This window comes from Mauremys reevesii, linkage group 15 (genome assembly GCF_016161935.1).
Source record: "Mauremys reevesii isolate NIE-2019 linkage group 15, ASM1616193v1, whole genome shotgun sequence".
Taxonomy (NCBI): Eukaryota; Metazoa; Chordata; order Testudines; family Geoemydidae; genus Mauremys; species Mauremys reevesii.
Window position 1 is genome coordinate 28,889,557 of NC_052637.1, and position 21,362 is coordinate 28,910,918.

The 21,362-nt window shown below is 48.0% G+C and overlaps 1 protein-coding gene and 1 long non-coding RNA gene across 4 annotated transcripts in view; one reads left to right on the forward strand and one right to left on the reverse strand.

Annotated features, from left to right (window-relative positions):
• Nucleotides 1-1,953: 1,953 nt before the first annotated feature.
• Nucleotides 1,954-21,362, forward strand: part of ST6GALNAC1 (ST6 N-acetylgalactosaminide alpha-2,6-sialyltransferase 1) — a 30,201-nt gene continuing 10,792 nt past the window's right edge. The window contains exons 1-3 of one of the 3 annotated variants that reach the window (XM_039501280.1): nucleotides 1,954-2,027; nucleotides 10,513-11,062; nucleotides 20,396-20,564. In XM_039501280.1, the coding sequence (XP_039357214.1) occupies nucleotides 10,544-11,062; nucleotides 20,396-20,564 (688 nt within the window). In that variant the 5' untranslated portion in view covers nucleotides 1,954-2,027; nucleotides 10,513-10,543. Of the gene's footprint in view, nucleotides 2,028-5,155; nucleotides 5,287-10,512; nucleotides 11,063-18,753; nucleotides 18,920-20,395; nucleotides 20,565-21,362 lie in introns of those variants that run through there. The other 2 variants (XM_039501279.1, XM_039501281.1) reach the window with 2 other exon arrangements.
• LOC120383312 lies at nucleotides 4,786-18,805 on the reverse strand. Its single transcript, XR_005588406.1, has 3 exons — nucleotides 18,716-18,805; nucleotides 15,756-16,020; nucleotides 4,786-4,812 (listed from the first exon to the last, which is right to left on the reverse strand). It is a non-coding gene; the product is annotated as an uncharacterized LOC120383312 (long non-coding RNA).

The window sequence follows — 21,362 nt, forward strand, 5'->3', positions numbered from 1 at the left end:
AGTTCTCCAAGCTGCAGTGTCTTTTACACTGCTTCACCGTGAGAGTTACCATTCCTGGTCTGCTCACACAGCCTCCAGCATGTAAGTTACTCCCAGTTATACTGTATGAGTGCTATAGCCAGCCATGCATGAATTACACTGCAGAGCAACACTGGGAAATGCCCAGTCCCAGACTTTTCCTCAGAAATGTACATCTTGTACTGTCCAGCTCTCTCCTAGACAAGTGCATACAAAGTGTGTAATTTTGTTAATAGAAAATCCTGTTATCCCAAATGGAGTTTCCCAAACACTTCAATCCAAACACGCTGGTTTAGCTAAAACAAGTTTATTAACTCCAAAAGAGAGGTTTTAAGTGACTACAAGTAATGAGGCATAAAAGTCAAAAATGGTTACAAGAAAATGAAAGTAAAATGCAACTACTGTCTAACTTAGCAAGCTAAATGAATCTCTCATCACATCTTTTAACAGTCTTACTGACTGAATCTCAGACTGGATCCCTCGCCAACTCCAAAGCTGCTTCCTTTGTTCTTCAGGTGTGGATGTCCTAGGTCGGAGTGGGCAAACTTTTTGGCCTGAGGGCCACATCTGGGTATGGAAATTGTACGGTGGGCCATGAATGCTCATGAAATTGGGGTTGGGGTGTGCGAGGGGGTGAGGGTGCAGGCACTGGGGTGAGACTGGGGATGAAGGGTTGTGGGTGCAAAAGGGTGCTCTGGGCTGGGACCAAGGGGTTCGGAGGGTGGGAGGGGGATTAGGATGGGATCATGAGTGCAGGCTCCAGGTGGTGCTTACTTCAAGCAGCTCTCGGAAGCAGCAGCATATCCCCACTCTGGGTCCTACACAGTGGCTGCAGTGGCCATAGTTCCCAGCCAATGGGAGCTGCAGGGGTGGTGTTCAGAGCCCCCTGGCTGCCCCTACACATAGGAGCCAGAAGAGGGACATGCCGCCGTTTCCGAGAGGCACGCGGCGCCACAGCATGTGTGGAGCAGGGCAAGCCCCTGTCTGGAGCGCCAAATTGGGGCAAGCCCTGGACCCTGCTCCCCATCAGGAGCTTGAGGGCCAGATTAAAATGTCTGAAGGGCCGGATGCGGCCCCTGGGTTATAGTTTGCCCACCCCTGTCCTAGGTAGAGAGAAAGAAAGGAATAATATGGGATGCCTCCTTTCTCCTCTTATAGTCCTTTCTCTTCTTCAAGAATCATCTGCCGCTGAGATTCAGGAGACAGAAAGTCTGTGTGGATTGGGAACCCCTAGCTGTTTCTTTGTGAAGATGTAGCTTTTCACCCACATCCTCTTTCCTGCCAAAGAATGGCCACTTACCCAGGTGATGGTCCATTTGATTTTGCTGACACCTGGCTGAGGCATTGGCGAGCCTTTTGTCTCTGGGGAACTGGTCTGTATCTGCTTCGCCCCAGACTCGGACACATCTAGTAATACTGTACAGAAGAATCATATAACTTTACATGCAATGCCATCACACACATTTTATCAGGACAATAATGATCAGCAAGGTATGAGTTTTCAAATGATACCTCACAAGGCATACTTTATACAACATTTATTATAGTCCTGTAAAAGGGGTGACCATAAGGGTACAGACAGTCACAGGAGGTTAACTAGGGTAACATGGTTATCATACAGGGGAGGAGAGAGAGATGATGGAATCTGTGGCCAGAGAGAACATCACATAGCAAAAATGAATCAGAAGCTGAATTCATGCTGAATCTGACTTTATGATAATGTGCTCCACTGGTCTCTGATGTAACTCCACTGAAGTTGGTGGAGTCACATCAGGGATTAATTTGATCCTGGGAGTTTAATGACTATATTTCACAACTGAAGCTGTAATTTGTATTTAATCATTCAGGCCTGGATGCTGCATTGCATAGTGGCTGGGTGGGGATGGACCCACACTGAGCACAGGTGCCGTCGTCTGCCCATATATCACACTGTGTGGACTCGAGACCTAAATCGACTCTTGGGGGACTGATGAATAATTAGGAGAGTGTCTCACCTGTGAGACTGTACAGTAAGTCATTCTTTTAAAAAGCAAATGAATGGTTCTTCGGGGGTCGATTCTCCTCTCTGTGGTGGAGGCTGGGAGATGGGAATGTTAAATGCCTGTGCACTGCATGGCAGGGAATCAATGGAATAAAGGTCTGCTTGTCAGTGCTATTCCAAGGATCTTTGTGTTAGACCTTTACAGGGTTAGGAGTGTTATAACACAACAAGTTTTCATGCCGATTCTAGTTTTCAAGAGGTGCTATGCACATGGAACTCACAGTGGAGTCAGTGGAGCTGGGGGATGGGTCAATACCATTCTGAGCAATTTTTATAGGCAAAGAGTTAATGCTGTGTAAATGGAGAGCTGTGACGAGGTTGACTTGTGCATGAGTTTGAAAGGAACAATGTGTGACACTGTGCCCCATGTTCTTCATGGAAATATTGTAATAACATGCGACAAAGAGTCCTGTGGCACCCTTCTAGACTAACAGACGTATTGGAGCCTAAGCTTTCGTGGGTGAATACCCACCTCATCAGATGCATGACGCATGTTATAACATGATTATAGCCTATCTAAGATGTATTTTATGCAAGATGGGCCTTGTGAGATATCATTAGAAAGGTCCATCACACAATGGACCTGATTTTCTATTTCCTTGCAACTGGTAGGGTCATTAACACCAGTGCAAATGCACAAGATTCTCTGGACAAGACATTGAAAGGACTGCAAAACATGAGAGTCGCAAACTCTGGTAACTCCTGTTTACAACAGCAAAACATCTTGCTTGCATATGAAAATTGGGTGGCTGCATGAAAATGAGTGTTTGCATGGGCAATTACCTGATCTGGGCACACAAAAATGGAGGTAAAAGGGGATTGCACAGCTCAATAATTACACTTTATCAAGGCTTTTGTCACTTTAGTGTCATAGAAAAGCCTCGATAAAGCATGGCGGTGCAGCGTTGTCCTCCTAAAGTTTGTAAGATATGCTAGGCATGCCACATGTTCGACAGTACAGCCATGAAACCTGGATTAACTGTAGTGTTGCACCAAGGAGGGCCTCTTGTTAAAATGCCACTGTGAAAATGTAAACAGCCTTGGAGTGATTTCCCTACCTCGGAAGGAGTTCACCACTCCCCCTTTACAAGATGCTAAATTATCCCTGCCAGAGTTAATAATTCCCTGTGTGGCTCTTCATTCCAAAGAGCAAATAGTTTTACCTTTGGAATGGGGCCCATTGTATCAAGTCTCGGGTACTCCTCCCATTTTGAATTTCACGGGATGAATACGTTGTCCTATCCAAACATCCATGTATCCTTCAGGACCAGGATACAAACACTCCCTCTTCCTGCTGGCCCTGTTCTATGGCTTTGCATTTTGGCTGTAGCTAGGAAGAAGTATTTTTTGTTATAATGGGAAAACAAATCCCTTCCTCCAGCCCTTCAACCTCTAGACTGTTGCTATCACTGGGGCCCGACAGGGAGAAATTCTATTCAGCCTATTGTTCCTTGGCATGTTTGAACAGAAGACCAGTCAAAATCTGACACTTCACAACAAAAATGTGCGACGCTGGATCCGGCCATTCGGGGACCTGGACTTTCATGGCTTGAACATGTCCAACTGGGTGACTTATGGGAGTGCTAGAACAGTGTAGACCTTTTCACTTCTGCCATAGGCCACCCAGGTTTGAATCCAGCCATACCCTAACTCAGTTGTGATCAAAAGTTGTTGTTCGGTGGTGGCCTCTGTGAAATGGAGAGGTGGATATTCAACACAATACCCAGTGGGACAGAAGCCCGTCGCTCAAAAACCAGTCCCACACCTGGACCTAGTGAATTAGCAGTCTGAGTGGTAGGCCCAGCAGAGAGATCACAGGCCATGGAGAATGTACTGGTTCATATCTTTATAAGTGGCTCAGAGTTGAAGCACGTAGGCAGTAGAGCTGGGCAGATAAAGGTCATGCCATTTCATGGAGGATTTTGATATTTCCAAAGTTTTGGTACGTTTTGGAACATCCATTTTGAAATGTTCCACAAAAAGGAATGGAGTGCTGGCTCCACTGGTGTCCACCTGGTGGACTGCTCAGGAGCTGCAGACCCTGGTAGCCCAGGGGTTCCTGACTCTGTGGCTGTCAGGCAGCTAGGCTCCCAGGAGCCAGCCAGACAAGGTGGCAGGAAACCAGGCAGGGTTTGAAATTTGCCTGGGTTCCACTGGAGCTCAAGCAAAGGCACTCCGTCTCTGGAGAACGTTCAATTTTGACAAATTGGTAAACTCCAATTAAAAAAAAATTGGGGTGGGGGATTTTCCTGACCAGTTTTAAATAGGCAGGGGAGGCTGGGAAAAGCTTGCATTGCCGCCACCGATATTATGCCCGCTCTCGAGAGGAAGAGAAAATTTCCACCTCCAGGCCCGTTAATGTGACACTTTACCCAAGTACTAAATTCACTTTAAAAAACAAATTCCTGATGCTTTATAATGGATTTAACTTTGGACTTGCTTATGGGTCATCTTGGATCATGTTTAAAACTATGTCCTGTGTAATAAAGAGGTTAGGCTCGTGGCCTTGGCATCTATGTATCTAGCTGTTGCGCTTTTGGGGGCAGGGACGGTCTCTTACTATGTGTCTCTACAGTGCTTGGCACAACAGGGGCCTGATCATGGTTGGAGCTTCCAAGCACTAGTGTAATAATATAGATATCGCTAGAACTGACCTGAACCCACACCTAGATGCCGTTCTGAAAACTAGTCTCTAAGTGTAGCTAACGTTAACCTCGTCATTCACACCGGCTTTTATTTGCTCCTGTTTTTGCCTGAAACAGATATAAGAGGGGTATTTATTTTACACCAACCGTCAAGAAACATTTGAAAAGCAAGTTTAAACAATAGGTGTTTGACCACGGACCTGCCAAGCCCACAGAATCCTCACAAAGCTGCTATGATTTTGGCCTGGAGGGAAAACCAAAAAAAACCCAACCTTTGTTTTGGCAGAGCAAGTTCAGCATACAGAATTTATTACTATCCCCAAGTGTTGGGACAGAGGGTGTGCACCTGCTGGCCAGGGATATCTGAGGAATGATACGGCCAGCTTGTTCATTGTGCAATACACCTGTAGCAGGGAAGCAGTACAGCTCCAGTCCTGGCTAAGGTGAGGCCATGCGAGCTCTCCGGAGGAGACTTGCTAAGGTGCCCCGGTTGATCTTCTGGCCCATTTTTGTGACAGCCTTTCTGTTCCTCATTGTCTCTGTTAGCTCCTTCTTCGGCTTTGCAGAAAAATGTCTTCACAGGTAAGAGATCCAGCTCCTTCTAAGACAAACTATCCATGTAGTGTACTCTCTCTAATCTCTCTAGCTCTAAGTGTGAAACTTTTTATATACCGGGGTGTGGGTGTGTACCCACACCCAAAACCGTGCGCTAGAAAGCAAGATCTGGGTAATATCAGTACAAGAAAGGTGGTACGTTATGTATATCATCACGTCTCGACTAAATATTAAATTAAAACATTATTTATATAAACAGATATTCCGTTAATACAATTGTTATTTATGCATAAAATATATTTAAAGTTTTCTAAAACCTCTAATTCAGGACTTGTCTAATCTAGGGAAATTTGCGTCAAAGCAAACCCTTAATGCAAACACTTTGCACTAGTGCAAAGTAGGGAATCAGTAGTGCAAATTTCCTTAACCTAAACAAGCACTCAAGGGCCAAGCCAACTCTGCCACGCTCCAAATTCAATTCTTTTAGGGAGCCAGGGAAAGAAACCTACCTCTGTGCAGAATGAGATGCAAAGAGCCCCTTTAGGTGTGGGGCAGCTGACTCATAACGTTTGCTCAGCAATCTGATTTGATTTGGAGTTTGAGCCAAAATTATATTGGTAATTCGAAACAAACAAACAAAGGAAAGTCGGACTCGGAATCAGGGCCCTCATGTAATGCAGACAATGACATAGAAAGCAACCCAGCAGTACAGTTGTGGGATCCTTCCCAAAGGAACTGTTCCATGCAGCTTAACCCACCAAGATCTGTCCTCACTGGGGAAGTGAAGAGGTATTGGGTTGAGTTCAATGACCAGGGCCAGGAAGTTGGTTCAGTATAACCTAAGGTGTGAATTTAAACTGACCTCCATGTGGACACTCTCATGCCAGAGTAGGTGTGGCTTTTTTTTGGTTTAGCTTAAACCCCATAAGCAACATAAATAAAAGTGTGTGTGAGGGTTGGTTTAGTTTCTTTTCTTTAGATTTCACCTATCCAAGGGCTCCAGCTGCCCAATGAAATCTTAGCAGCATTAAAATAATCATCCAAACAGGAACTCAACCCCACAGCCACCACCTGAAACTCCTTTCCACCCCTGCATCCTTATGGGAAGCAAACCCTCAGCCCTCTCCAACTCCCCTATCAAACAGATGGTTTATGTTGGAACAACTGTATCCTCATGGGGGTTATACTGGTAAGATTATACCAATTTCAGTTCACACCTTAGTTTATACCAAAGAACTTTCCTATGTGGACAAGGCCTGTCTGTCCTTTCGAAAGCATGCAGACAGCAGTGAATTTTCTCAAGAAAAACCTAAACATTTTGGCTCTGTTTTTTTGGCTGGGGATCACCCCAGCCGCCATTACTGCAGGTGGAAATAATGGCACTTCCTGCTGTATCCATTTAAAGACCTAATTACCTGGTTGTATCTGTAAATCAGGCAGTGGGGCTTCCAAACGGAGGTAATTATGCTCACACTGTATTGGAGGCTATTTCTGAACATGTTGGCATTTTATACCGTGTAGTTCAAAATGTAACCGCTCTAAAATTCCTGGGGACTTGCTGATGTGTCCCGTTGCCTGTTGCATGTCAAATGATGCGTGTATGAAGCCATTGGACTGACGAGCCAAAAGACAGAACACTCTGCACTAGTATGTGACATACGACCCAGGTAGTTATTACCTGTATACAGTAGAGCCGCATGGTACAATGTTTCCTTAAAACCAATATATTTTTAAAAGCAAGTATAGTGTATAGTTTGCAAATCCCCTGTCCTGCAACAGTGCAGAGATCAATGGATCAGCTGTTGTGGAGTCTCCCTGCATAGCCTCCCCATGACACGACACCCCACATGAACTGTGGAACTACCATGGTAATTTAGCTTTCTGAGCCTGGTAGTCCTGCATTTGGGGTGGGGGTGCGGGGCAGGATTAGCCCCATTTTATCTTCCATTTCAGGAGCATAAAGCACTTTGCAAATGTGTTGCAAAAGTCTGGGATGGTCAAAAAACAGAATGTAGTTTTTGTTTCATGTGTTGGTTTTCATGTTTACTTTTCATTTGTCCAACAACAAAAATGTTATGGCTTTTCAAGGGTTTTTAAGGATCTCCAGGGAGGAGGGGGTTTTAGAGAAAGTGTGTGTGTGGGCGGGGGGAACCCTCCATTTTTTTCCCACTTAAAAGGGGGTGAGGAATAAAAATATGGGAGAAAGTAACACTGTAACAGTGAGGGAACCTTCCAAAAATAACAATAATTGTTAAGAATTTTTTAAAACATACAAATTTTCATTTTGATCATTTTTCTTAAACACAAAAGCACCCCTGACTTGAAGTGGTTTCCATCATAGACAGGATTTACAGTTTTGTTCAGTCCCACTCAGCACCCCACTATACAGATTATTCCAGCACTCCTGCCCACTGCAGGTTGTGACAAGATGACCTTGTTAGAGTCCATCTCTGCCTTCCTCTCAAGCTGCCAGCCATTTGCCCTGTTGCAGGGTACTGTAATGTGTGGTGACTGTAGCTAACTCTATGGGGTTTTTTTATTGCATACTGCAGTTCCAGTGTGTACTGGTAAATGACGCATGAGCGCACCCTGCACGCTGGCTGCCTTCCTACGGGTGGGTGCAGTAGGCAAGCTCCTCTGCACAATGGGTAGCTACAGGAGACGTTACACCTCCAAGAGGTCAGTGGAGCTTTGCCAATTCACACAAGCTGAAAACATGGCCTACTCTCTTTGCATCAACCAGCTCAGCTGCCTCCATGCTGAGGAGGACTTTCTGCCCTTCATTAGTCAGTATCAGGAACTGTAGGTCTTGAACCCTGCTCCACAGTATTCTTAGGAGCTAGTAAGGTCCAACCTGCCACCCGGGGCTTCCTAACAGGGGATAGTGCAAAAGCTGAACCCTGACAGAGGACTCCAGTCCTGGAACTTGATTGGCAGAATGCTGGAGGTCCTGATTGGTCCACAGGTTCTATATAAACCCAGCACACGGGCGGCTCCAGGCACCAGCGCAGCAAGCGTGTGCCTGGGGCGGCAAGTTGTGGGGGGTGGGTTGCCGGTCGCTGTGAGGGAGGCAGTCAGGCAGCCTTTCTGCAGGAGGTCTGCCAGTCCCATGGTTTCGGCAGCAATTCGGTGGCCGGTACGCCGAAGGCGCGGGACCAGCAGATCACCTGCAGAACTGTTGCTGACTCCGAGTGACCGGCAGACCTTTTGCAGAAACGCCACTGAAGGCTGCCTGACTGCCATGTTTGGGGTGTCGAAAAACATAGAGCCGCCCCTGCCAGCACAGGAACAGGAAGTTGTCCATGCAGCTGAGAGTCACCCTGTTCTGGAATGGGTGCCTCTCGCTCCTGCTTCCCTGGCTTGGCTTCTTGGCATTCTGATGCGGCTTGACTCCTGGTGTCCGACTTGTGGTTCTGATCACAGTTTGCCTCCTGCCTCTGACCCCTTGGTGTCCTGACCCCTTGGTGTCCTGACCCAGCCTGACTCTTGTTACCGATTCATGGTTCTGCTCTCAACTTTGTTTCCTGCTTCTGATATCTCAGTATCCTGACCTGACCCACTGTTGACTCCTGTTTCGTGACTGTGGAGCCTGGCTCTGACCACTAGGTCTGGCTGCCCACGAGCCAGCTGTGACAGTCAGCCTGGAGTGAAACTGGAACTGCGGGAAGAGGCAGAACTATTCTATGGAGCCAGCAGCCCTGAAGCCCATTTGTGTGAAAGATGAAGCTTTGTGACTTTCAGGCTGCTTTGCTCCATTGCTTGCAGGTGGCTGGAGATCCCTTGTATGGCAGGCCCATCCAGCTGCTGCCACTCCCTGCCCTGGCCTAGCGCAGCATTTACAGTACACGTGCCAGATGGATTTTCATACGTAATCCCCAAAGGGCAGGATTTGGTGCTGTCTCTTTACCCCTTGTATTGGCCTTCTGCTGTGCTGCTGTTGCCCACGAACACTCCATTGAGCTCACTGGAAGGCTGGGATGTACCCGGTCACATTGGGACTGATTGTTAGAGCCCTGCAAATCTGCAGATATCCGCTTTATATCCGTGGATATCTGCATCCGAGCATCTTGTTTGTGGATCGCATGTGAATATAATTTTTGGAACCATGCAGGGCTCTACTGGTGATTCTCCTTAAAACAAGCATTTGTCTGTGCTCTGCACCAGCTCAGCAGAGGTCCCTAGTCACTGCCAGGCTGCAAGGAATGGCCAGTCAGTGTTCTCTGGCTCGGGCTGCTGTACGGTCTATACTTTGGAAATGCAGCCTGCATAGAAAGTGCCATTTCAGCTACAGGAACAAATCCTACCTCATTCCGACCTTACCTTGCTCGAATCACTTCCTTGTGTCCCTGATTTTGGCTCTGGGTCCCACATGGGGCTTGCTCCTGCCAGGTGTTGAGCACCATCCCCTTCTATTGACTTCAGTATGAGTAGGCGACACCCAGCATCTCAGAATTGCGCCATAGTCTCCTGCATTTGCACCTTGTTAGGTCATGCGGTATGTAGCTGGTATCCCTGCAGCCTGCACAGAAGTTTTTCTAGACATCAGATGACTCTTCCCAACATCATGCTTGTTCTTCTAAGTGTTGAAAAGCAGCAGTGCCTGCAGGATAGTCAGCAATCTAGTCCATGAATGCTGACAGGAGTCAGACCCATCCTGGCTGGGATCTGTGAAGTGCATCAACATTACTCCGCGAGAATGCAAGCTGGAGAGCAAGGGGGCTACAGGTATAGTGTTTGTCCAGTAGCCTGAATAAAGGTTCTGCTCTGTTTACTACACCATAGTCCTGTGTCTTTCATGTGGGATGCGTCAGTGTCCTGGGATGGTTGTCATGGATTGTGCCTAGCTGCAAATAGGTTCCTCCCTGCCCCTATATTGATTTCCAGCTACCGCTGGTCATGAATATTTCAAAAACCATCTGTATAATAGAATTACATATGCTTTATTTCATGGGTGGAGGGGGGCAAATCACGCGATTCATGTCTGATGGGTCCAAGGTGCTGAATAACCATTTTATGGCTAAATCATAAACAAGTTCAGGTGGGTCCCCTTTGAGCAAAGCATAATGACAATTCCCTGCAGAAACTCAGTGAAGGTTACAAAAGTGGAGCCCTAGAGAGGGTAATTGCTGTACTCGGTAGTGTCATAAAACGTCTGGAGGGTAAGAGAGCCATTAATGTGGTAAAGGGGATGGAAGGGGCTTCATTCAGCTGAAGTACATGTGGTGTATTTGCCTTTCTTTTGATTACATTTAGGCCAGTCATTTATTTGCAAGATACCAAAGAAATGCCAGAAAGGGACATCCAACAGAACAAGCTCCACGCTGTGCCCGTTGAAGGGGATTCCTCGAGCCAGCTAAATGTGATACTGGACACAGACAGCAATAGGCTGGAGCAAGATATGGTTAAGAGACTGGCAGCAGATAAAGGAGAGGCCGTGGAGGAGCAAGCAGAGGATAAGAATGTAATATCAGCATCCAGTAAGACACAAACCCGGGGTAAGAGTGCCCCACCGGCACCCAAGGGGAAGGGAGCCTCTGCAAAGACCATATACCAAGACCAAGCAAAACCAAAACCAAAAAAGGCCCCTGTGTCAACTAAGCCCGGTGCTCTGAGACCCTCTACAAAAGGCAAAGTTCATCCCAGCCTCCCGGTGCGGAACGTGGCCACTCCCACAATGCAGAATGTCACGACTCCGGCTCCTACAGTGACAGAAAAGAGAAAGCTGAAGATTGCCGACTTCAAGTCTGAGCCTCAGTGGGATTTTGAGGACCGCTATCTCTTGGACAACTCATCCTCACAGTCAGTAAGTGATTACTATGTGTTCTGGCCAGGGCCGGCTCCAGACCCCAGCGCGCCAAGCAGGCGCGTGGGGCGGCATTGTCCTGGCAGGGCGGCATTTGGCTCCGGCGGACCTTCCGCAGTCATGCCTGCGGGAGGTCCACCGGAGCCCCGGTCCTGCGGCCGGGGCAGAAGTGCCTACGGACCGTCGCGTGGTCCCGCGGCTCCGCTTGAGCTCCCGCAGGCATGACTGCGGCGGGTGCGCTGGTCCCGCGGCTCGGACGGAGCTCCCGCAGGCATGCCTGCGGATGCTCCACCGGAGCCGCGGGACCACGCGACGGTCCGCAGGCACTTCTGCCCCGGCCGCGGGACCGGGGAAGGGCGGCGCAAGTGGCGCGGTGCGCCGCCCTGCTTGGGGCGGCGGAATTTCTAGAGCCGCCCCTGGTTCTGGCCATGTATACAGCTGGATGGTCTCCTATAAATCTACCTCCTTGTTAGCCTCCACATTAGTTTTTCCAAGTCACACATTTTCATGTAAAAGCAGCAAAGAGTCTTGTGGCACCTTATAGACTAACAGACGTTTGGGAGCGTGAGCTTTCGTGGGTGAATACCCACTTCATCGGATGCATGTAGTGGAAATTTCCAGGGGCAGGTATATATAAGCAAGCAAGAAGCAGGCTAGAGAGAACGAAGTTAGTTCAATCAGGGAGGATGAGGCCCTCTTCTAGCAGCTGAGGTGTGAAAACCAAGAGAGGAGAAACTGGTTTTGTAGTTGGCAAGCCATTCACAGTCTTTGTTTAATCCTGAGCTGATGGTGTCAAATTTGCAGATGAACTGAAGCTCAGCAGTTTCTCTTTGAAGTCTGGTCCTGAAGTTTTTTTGCTGCAGGATGGCCACCTTAAGATCTGCTATTGTGTGGCCAGGGAGGTTGAAGTGTTCTCCTACAGGTTTTTGTATATTGCCATTCCTAATATCTGATCTGTGTCCATTTATCCTTTTCTGTAGAGACTGTCCAGTTTGGCCGATGTACATAGCAGAGGGGCATTGCTGGCATATGATGGCATATATTACATTGGTGGATGTGCAGGTGAATGAGCCGGTGATGGTGTGGCTGATCTGGTTAGGTCCTGTGATGGTGTCGCTGATGTAGATGTGTGGGCAGAGTTGGCATCGAGGTTTGTTGCATGGATTGGTTCCTGAGTTAGAGTTACTATGGTGCACTGTGCAGTTACTGCTGAGAATGTGCTTCAGGTTGGCAGGCTGTCTGTGGGCGAGGACTGGCATGCCACCCAAGGCCTGTGAAAGTGTGGGATCATTGTCCAGGATGGGTTGTAGATCCCTGATGATGCGTTGGAGGGGTTTTAGCTGGGGACTGTATGTGATGGCCAGTGGAGTCCTGTTGGTTTCTTTCTTGGGTTTGTCTTGCAGTAGGAGGCTTCTGGGTACACGTCTGGCTCTGTTGATCTGTTTCCTTATTTCCTTGTGCGGGTATTGTAGTTTTGAGAATGCTTGATGGAGATTTTGTAGGTGTTGGTCTCTGTCTGAGGGGTTAGAGCAGATACGGTTGTACCTCAGTGCTTGGCTGTAGACAATGGATCGTGTGGTGTGCCCGGAATGGAAGCTGGAGGCATGAAGGTAGGCATAGCGGTCAGTAGGTTTTCGGTATAAGGTGGTGTTAATGTGACCATCACTTATTTGCACCGTGGTGTCTAGGAAGTGGACCTCCTGTGTAGACTGGTCCAGGCTGAGGTTGATGGTGGGGTGGAAGCTGTTGAAATGGTGGTGGAATTTTTCCAGAGTATCCTTCCCATGGGTCCAGATGATGAAGATGTCATCAATGTAGCGTAGGTAGAGAAGGGGTGTGAGTGGACGAGAGCTGAGGAAGCGTTGTTCCAGGTCAGCCATAAAAATGTTGGCATATTGTGGGGCCATGCGGGTGCCCATAGCGATGCCACTGATCTGGAGATATATATTGTCATCAAATTTGAAATAGTTGTGTGTGAGGATAAAGGCACAGAGCTCAGCGACCAGTTGTGCTGTGGCATCATCAGGGATACTGTTCCTGACAGCTTGTATTCCATCAGTGTGTGGGATGTTTGTGTAGAGAGCCTCTACATCCATGGTGGCTAGGATGGTGTTTTCTGGAAGGTCACCAATGCATTGTAGTTTCCTCAGGAAATCAGTGGTGTCACGGAGATAGCTGGGAGTGCTGGTGGCATAGGGTCTGAGTAGAGAGTCCACATATCCAGACAGTCCTTCAGTGAGAGTGCCAATGCCCGAGATGATGGGGCGTCCAGGATTTCCATCCCAGGTTTGTGGATCTTGGGTAGTAGGTAGAATAACCCTGGTCGGGACTCTAAGGATATGTTGATTTGTTCCAGTGTTAGTGTAGGGAGTGTCCTGAGTAGATGGTGCAGTTTCTTAGTGTATTCCTCAGTGGGATCTGAGGGAAGTGGCCTGTAGAATTTGGTACTGGAGAGTTGTCTGGCGGCCTCCTCCTTTTGGTAGTCAGACCTGTTCATGATGACAACAGCACCTCCTTTATCAGCCTCTTTGATTATAATGTCAGGGTGGTTTCTGAGGCTGTGGATGGCATTGCGTTCAGCCTCAGAAACCACCCTAACATTATAACCACCCTGGTGGATCCCTGTTTGCCCACCCATTAATAAGCTTGAAATATTGGCATCTTTGCGTCTGGAGGCATAGTCCAAATCATAAAGGAGCATCGGGTAGGTCTCCAGCAGGGAGTATCTGAAAGGGAATATTTGCATTTTTAGAAGGAATATGGGGTCAGATAGACTCAGAGCCTATTTGTATTTGTGCAGAGGTTTTTCCCAGTGAGTCATTATTGGGCTCAAACACTGGCTCACCTGGTGGTCTTGCCACATTTCAGTTCTTGGTGTGTGGCAAGATCATGAGAAGATCAGATCTTGTAATTTCAGCCCCATAAATGGCTTCCTGAGGCAAACCAATAAAGCCCATGAGAAACATGAACCCAAATGCCAAGTTTTCAGGGCTTATTCTGGAGTCTACAGAAAGTGAAGGCAGCGAGGTGTTTCTCCCATATCCAGACTGGCAACATCAAAGACTTTTACCTTTAACTTCTGCTTCTCCATCCCCTCCCTCCCCTGGTCACACTCATGTTTTCTGCATCTCTCAGGTAGCCAGCTCATAACAAATATGCAGAGAGCTGCCACAGGGTGAACCATGAGGGAGTTGAAGTCAGAACCTTTCCCATGCCAATCCTAGCCAAGCTCAGTGCCCTGCCAGAGGAAGCATTTAAAGGATCTGTAACCGTCACTCTCTGGTATCTCATCAGATGTCTCCTGCCCCAGGGCTGTAATTACTTTGGAGAAGGCAGAGATTAACTTTTATCATCCACACTTGGAAATTATTGATGATTGTGGTGAGAAGAATGGAAATATTAACGAACACAAGAATCTAGTCGCTGAAATTAATTCATACTCGTAGGACGGGCTGTCATGCAGATCTGAGTTAATTTCTCCCCTTCCCCAAAAAATGCAATTTCAGGGTGACTGAACCCATCCCCCAAGTCCAGTAGAATGCAGCAACCAGTTTCATCTAAACAAATAATGAAAAGAATTAAAAAAACTTGCTGAAGAAGAAGGTATTCACCACACCACAGAGCTGCGTCTGAGACGTCTGTTTAGTGCCATAGGATGCCACATTTTTTTTAAAAAAAAAAAAAAAAAAAAGTCAAAATGGTTTTTGTTTTGAAATGTAGGGAGTTTTTGTTTTAAAATCTTTGCAAGGAGGTAAAAAGAACAACCCAAACCCTAACTAAATGAAAAACTGGGGGAAAAAAATCATTTGGGCCTGAATTTTGTTTTGGAGAGAAAACAGAAATTTCAGTTTTTGTGCCACCTGGAACTATGTTTTGTTCAGCTGGACACCCCTATTGGAACCATGTGTTGTATCCATCTGTACTTTTTCTTGCAGTGAAGTCAGTGCCAGTGCCAAACAGGAGAGGTAAGAGAATGGCTGGGTTTTAGCACTTACATATTTACCATGTGGTTTAAAGAGCAACAATGATTCATAACTGCTCTGGCTACTATTATATTATGATCCCGTTTCAGTTCAGTCCCTTCTAGCAATGAAGTGGTGATAGCCATCACAATACAAATAAGATGCCTGTGTATTGAGTCACAAAGAAAGAAACAGCACCATCCAAGGATATGAGAACTCTTCCAATTTGTCTTGAAGGGGTGCTAACTGTGAAACTCAGTTACTATGTCAGCGTTAACTCAGGCTGGCTACACTGGGCACCTTACAGCTGCACAACTGTGCTGCTACAGCCGTGCTGCTGTAAGGTACGCAGTGCTCTTTGTCGGCAGGGTGGAGAGCTCTCTCCTGCTGATAAAATAAAGCCACCCCCAATGAGGGGCGGTAGCTTGGTCAGTGGGAGAGTGTCTCACGCCAACACAGTGCTGTCTGCACCAGCGCTTTTCATTGGTAAAACTGTTGTTGGTCAGGGGTGTGAAAAAATACCCCCCCGAATGACTAAATTTTTTGCGCTGAAAGTGGCAGTGTAAACACAGTCATGTCTACACTGCACTTTCGTCGGTAAAACTTTTGTCGGTCAGGGGTGTGTTTAGAAAGTCGGCACCTAGGAGTAAGGGTGAGAGAAACAAAAGGTTACACATAAAATCATAGAGACTAAACTTAACAGGCTAATCTCCTGTCTAAAGGAGTCTTACCTCACCCAAAGCCTCCTACAATGTTTCCAACCAAATCTGGTTGTGATCCCATTTTCATGAATGTAAATGCACTGCCCATTTACTTCCTAGGTGCAGGATGCTGGGGTGTCTTTTTTGTTCCCCAAATATAGTCCAGCAAACTTTTGAAGCGTATCTCCATATAAGGTTCTCTTCCCCTCACTGTATTTTTCTATCTGTTAGTTCCTTTCTGAAATTCTTACAATCTTTCATCAGCATTCAGCATAGACAGGTGACGGGAGATCCACTGTGAATGGGACAATATTTTATTTACTTTTCAACAGCGCACCCAGTTGTCTGTTGTCTGACAAAAAGCCTATTTGTCAGCTCTGCCTTGATTCAGACTTTAAAACATATTTTCAGTATATGTACATAACTCCAATAGTATCTGAACATACATTTCACAATGATATGAATAACCAGTAAGAACTCCCATGACATTCTTTGGTGACCCAGAATGTACATACCAGAATCAGGATATTCCTGTAACCCACCTTGCCAGTTGTTATTAAGGGGTTCTTGGTTCACAAATGGATCCCCAAACGAATGTATTAACTTTGTCCCCATAGAAATCGTGTTGCCCACTGCTCCAATGCAGCCACCTCTGGGGTGGAGAGCAGTGGCTGGCAGACCAGCACAAAGTGACACTGGGTGGCAGTTTGTTACAGGAAGTTAAGGACACCTTATTGAGCTCAAACCACACAAAATTTCACTAGGCAGAACTTAATTGTTCACGTTGGATTTGGGCCAGAACATGGGGGATGACACCCACAGAGTCTTACAAAAAGTGGCAGGGGATCTTTAATGAACACGTGTCAGGCCCTCACATTTTAGATTTCACCCAAAAACATGACCCATTGCTCAGCCCCTAAGAGTGCATAGGTTCTGACAGTGAGTCTCAGGGGAGAAGCAGCGCTTGTTACTGACTCACCATTTCCTGCACATCTTGCTTCACTGGGTTTTCCCCTAGAAATCATCCACCCTATTGTGCCACGCTGGTCCTGTGTGAATTTAGCAGCTGTGACAAGCCTAGAGTGGTGTCATGCAGCTGCTGGCAAAGAAGGAATGACCTGAGTTCCTAGAGCAGGGGTAGGTAACCTATGGCACGTGTGCCGAAGGCAGCACGCGAACTGATTTTCAGCGGTCCTCACACTGCCCAGGTCCTGGCCACCGCTCCAGGGGGCTCCGCGTTTTAATTTAATTTTAAATGAAGCTTCTTAAATATTTAAAAAATCTTATTTACTTCACATACAACAATAGTTTAGTTATACATTATAGACTTATAGAAAGAGACCTTCTAAAAACATTAAAATGTATTACTGGCACGTGGAACCTTAAATTAGGATGAATAAATAAAGACTCGGCACAGCACTGCTGAAAGGTTGCTAAACCCCGTGCTAGAGGCCAAACCGCATCCCAAGTTAAACAACACTTTGCCATTGATACGGTATTTGCATGATAACAGACACGTAGGAACATTCTGCACTGTTCTCTGTGCTGCACTCATTTAAAAAAAAAGGCAAAAAGAATTAGGTGTGTCCCCGCTTGCGTAAAAGCTGAGTGTCAGACAGTAACCGCAAGAGAGGAGACTAGCAGCACTTGCATGCACAGTGCAGAGTTTGCTCTGTTGGCAAAGCAGTGTCGGGTGGGTCTTTGCCCTCCATCCTTCCTGCTTCACCATTGCTGGGCTCAGAGGGTTGCGGATGCCTTCCAGGCCTCTCCCAGATCATTTGTCTTCATTTGCAGCTTTCAGAGCTATTCAGGAAATCCAACCGTGCACAGAGGTGGCTAGTAGTTACACCTGGTGTAACCCACACACCTTCTGCGTGTGGTGTTGTGTCCCATCTAGTGCCACCGAGACCATTTAGAGAGAGAGAGAAAGTGAGTCTGCTCTACAGCAGCCTTATCTAAGAGCTGGTTGGCTTTTAGCTCATGCTGTAGAGGCCAATGCTTTAAGCTCCCGAGGCCCCACGTTTGATCCCGCCCGCCTGCCGACGAACAGGGTCTGTCGGTGTTGCACTGGCACACAGCATGGCTGTCCCCATTGCCTTTGGTATGCACCAGGCTGGATTCTGATCTCGGTGGAAGGCAGTGGTGTTTCTCAGAATGTACAGCTGAAATCAGTGGGAGCTGTGGGTGCTTAGCACCACTGGTCCAATGCCTCTGTTTCCCCACCTGTAACATGGCTTAATACTCACCTAACTCAAGAAGAAGGAGGCTCTTGTGATTATAGCAGTTAAATGGTAGGGTTCAGGAGCCCTGGGTTCTATGCCTAGCTTTGCCACAGACTTTCAGTGTGACCTTGGGCAAGTCACTTCACCTCTCTTTCTCATCTGTAAAATGGGGATAATAAGTCTTCCTGTCTCCCGCTCTTGGTTATCTTGACTAGTTAGACTGTAAGCTCTTTGGGGGCAGGGGTTGCCTGACTGTGTGTTAGCAGCACTGATCTCTAGGTACTACTGTAATGCCGACTGACCCCGGTCGTCAGCAGGCAGGATTGAACTGGGGACTTCTAGTGCATGAGCCTCTACTGCATGAGCTAAAAGCCAACGGGCTGTTAGCTAAGGCTGTAGAGCAGACTCATTTAACTCTCTCTCTAGGTGGTCTCGGTGCTACCAAATGGGCCAGAACACCACACTCAAGAGGTGTGTGGGTTGCACTACCTGAATACAAATAACAATAACTCACATCAGTGGGGTGAGACCACAGTGCTAGTGAAATTGTCTGAGGAGCCTCGGACAGTAGATGCTGTCAGCGTGCAGAAGCAGGGATGAAAATCTCACAGACACAGAACCATGCGGGCATCCGCCCAGTCCAGTTTTCCTCTATGTTCATGTGATGCTTGAGTAACAGACTCAAAGTCTGCGTGGACGGGGATGTGTTAACTCCAGCCAACCCATGGATTAGACTCAACTCAGCCCCCTTGTGGTTTGTTGACCTACCACTGGGTGGCAGCGGTGGGAGTCTCAGGGATCCAAAGGCAACTGGCTGTGAGCGTCTGTGGCCCCTCCACGAGCTTTCCAAATAACGCCTGCTGCAGCGTTCACAGTCAAGGATATGTCACAATGATTTCCCTGCGTAGCTGAAAAGTGCTGATGAGTGTGAATGCCGGCGGGGCTTGTGCAGCTGTCCTACAAGTCATTAAGGTGCCTTTAACTAGCGAGCTGCCTTGTGCAGAGTTTAGTTAATCTTCCAGTCAATGCTATAGGCTCAGAAATCAACCCATTTTGTACTGCAATAATACGTAAAGCTTCAAGGATTTGGAGCCGCAGATAGAAGCTTGGGGCTTAAAGCCAACTTGCTGCAGGAAGTAACTAGATTTTGGGAGGTTTCTTCCTGCCACTCAGCACTCACTTTGCTGAGCTGCCCAAAGTGCAGCCTGAAGGGCTGCTGCGGCTTGTGAGATTTGCTACAATGCTAGCCTAAGGCGGCCTCCTAAGCCCAGATAAGATCAGGGCCCTAACTTCCTGCAAAGGAGGAATTGAGCTCGTGCTGCAGTGAGTCCTATTGATGGAGGCCGTGTGTTGTTCCTTCTATTTCTGGTAGCACGGCTAGAGAGGGATTGTAAATTCTTTGGGGCAGGGGCAGGACGTGTCTTTCAGTTCTGGGTTTGTACCAGGTCTAGCCCAGTAGGGTCCTGGTCTAAGACTGGGGTTCCCAGGTGCTACCACAACACAACTCAATAATAATAATAGTGTAACATGGCAGGCAGGATCACAGCAGGGAACCGCTGAAACTAAATGCATGGGCCTCTACTGCATGAGCTAAAAGCCACATGGCCCTTAGCTAAGGCTGTAGAGCAAACTCATTAATCCCTAAGGGGTCTCGGTGCCACTAGAGGGGACCGAAAACCACACTCAGGAGGTGTGTGGGTTCCATAAGAAAGGGCTGGCCTGCGAGTTGCATGACAGAACAGTGCTGCAAACAGCCATATCGTTAGCTGGTGCTCAAGATCAGCCAGGCCACAGCTGCTCTCTGCCTGTAACTGCAGGTGGAGGATCGAACTGATCAGGTGCAGGTTTCTGTTGCTCCTGCACACAACCAGCTGATTCCTGATCATTGCAAGTAGAAGCACACTGAAGGGAATGATGCTTTTACTTTCGATTTTTAAAATGGGTTAATTCGGAGCTGGCAGCACACCGCCTGCACCGTGGGAGGAGATGCAGAAAGCAGGGAGGGGTGTAACCCAGTGGAAGCAGCCGTAAGGGGATGTGCAGCAGGGTGACTGACCGGGAGGCTGAAGGGGGTGTGGCTCCAAGGAAAGGAGGCGTTGTTGGGGCCTGGGCAAATATGCACATTGAGAGCTAGTGCAAGGGGATGTCCTGCTGTGCATGGCATGAGCTCTGTGTCGAGGAGCATAAGGCCATGGAGGCCTCGTTCGGGGCAGGGGGCACTCAGCAAGGCCTGGTCAGCCTCTGCATCATAAAACCATAATGGCATTTTTCTGAGGCACGAGCAAGTGCCCTGGGTGGGTCTTCTAGTGCACCCTGCGTCTGAGAGGGCTTGGCACTTAGCTGCTGCAGCGTGTAGGCCCTGGCTCAGTCCCTGGTGTGGTGGCCAAGATGGCGGCCATCATCTAACCCTTGTCTGCTTCCTTACAACCCTATCTTCTGTGCTTCCAGCGCTGTCCCGATGCGGTGAGGGCCAAAGCCGCCAAGTCTGCCTGGCTGAGGGACCTTTTCCTGCCCAACATCACGCTCTTCATAGACAGGAGACACTTCAACCACAGCGAGTGGGAACGCCTGGAGCATTTCAAACCACCCTTTGGCTTTATGGAGCTGAATTACTCACGTGAGTCCGGCAGGGGGACGGTGAACTGGGCTGGGCTGGGCCTGCTCCCTCCCTGACGCTCACAGGCTGCCCTCTCCCCACTCCAAGTGCCGGGACAGAACTCTCAATCTGGGACACACCCTCATTGGGCAAACACTGGTTCCTCCTGCCAGGACAGGGAGGTGTCTTCCACTTCTTTGTCAGCTCCCAGAGCAGGCCAGTCCCCTCCATCAGCTCCCAATTTTGTGCTGACCCTGAGGCATGGGCCCTAATTTACCACTGCATTACTCCCATATAACCCCACTGAAGTCATGGCGTTTCACTGAAGTCAAACAAGAGTAATCCAGTGGTGATCAGGCCCATGGTTTCTTTTCATTGCAAAAACTATGGTGTTTTTTTGATGGCTCCTTTATTTGATGGACTCTTGAAGCAAGTAGTGTATTAAGTATCCAAGAAGGTATGGGCAAGTATACCAATAGGCAAGACAGCAGAAAGGATAACAGTTAGGTGGGCTGTCAGCCCTCATGCTCCAGGCCATAAACTGATTGCCAGTTGGGATCAGGAAGGAATTTCCCTCCATGGTGTACTGTTGCATTCCAAAGATGTGAAGGTATTGCCTCTGACGCATCCCGTGATGAGCTGCCAAAATCTTAACAACCAGTTCCCTCCTCACCCCACAAGGGGGTTGTGGCCCGCCCCTGCCCCCCGGCCGGAACTCCTGCCCCAGCCAACCCCCCGCATTCCTTGATGCCCTCCCCCTGGAACCTCTGCCCATCCACCCCCCTTCCCTGTCCCCTGACTGCCTCCCGCCGCCCCATC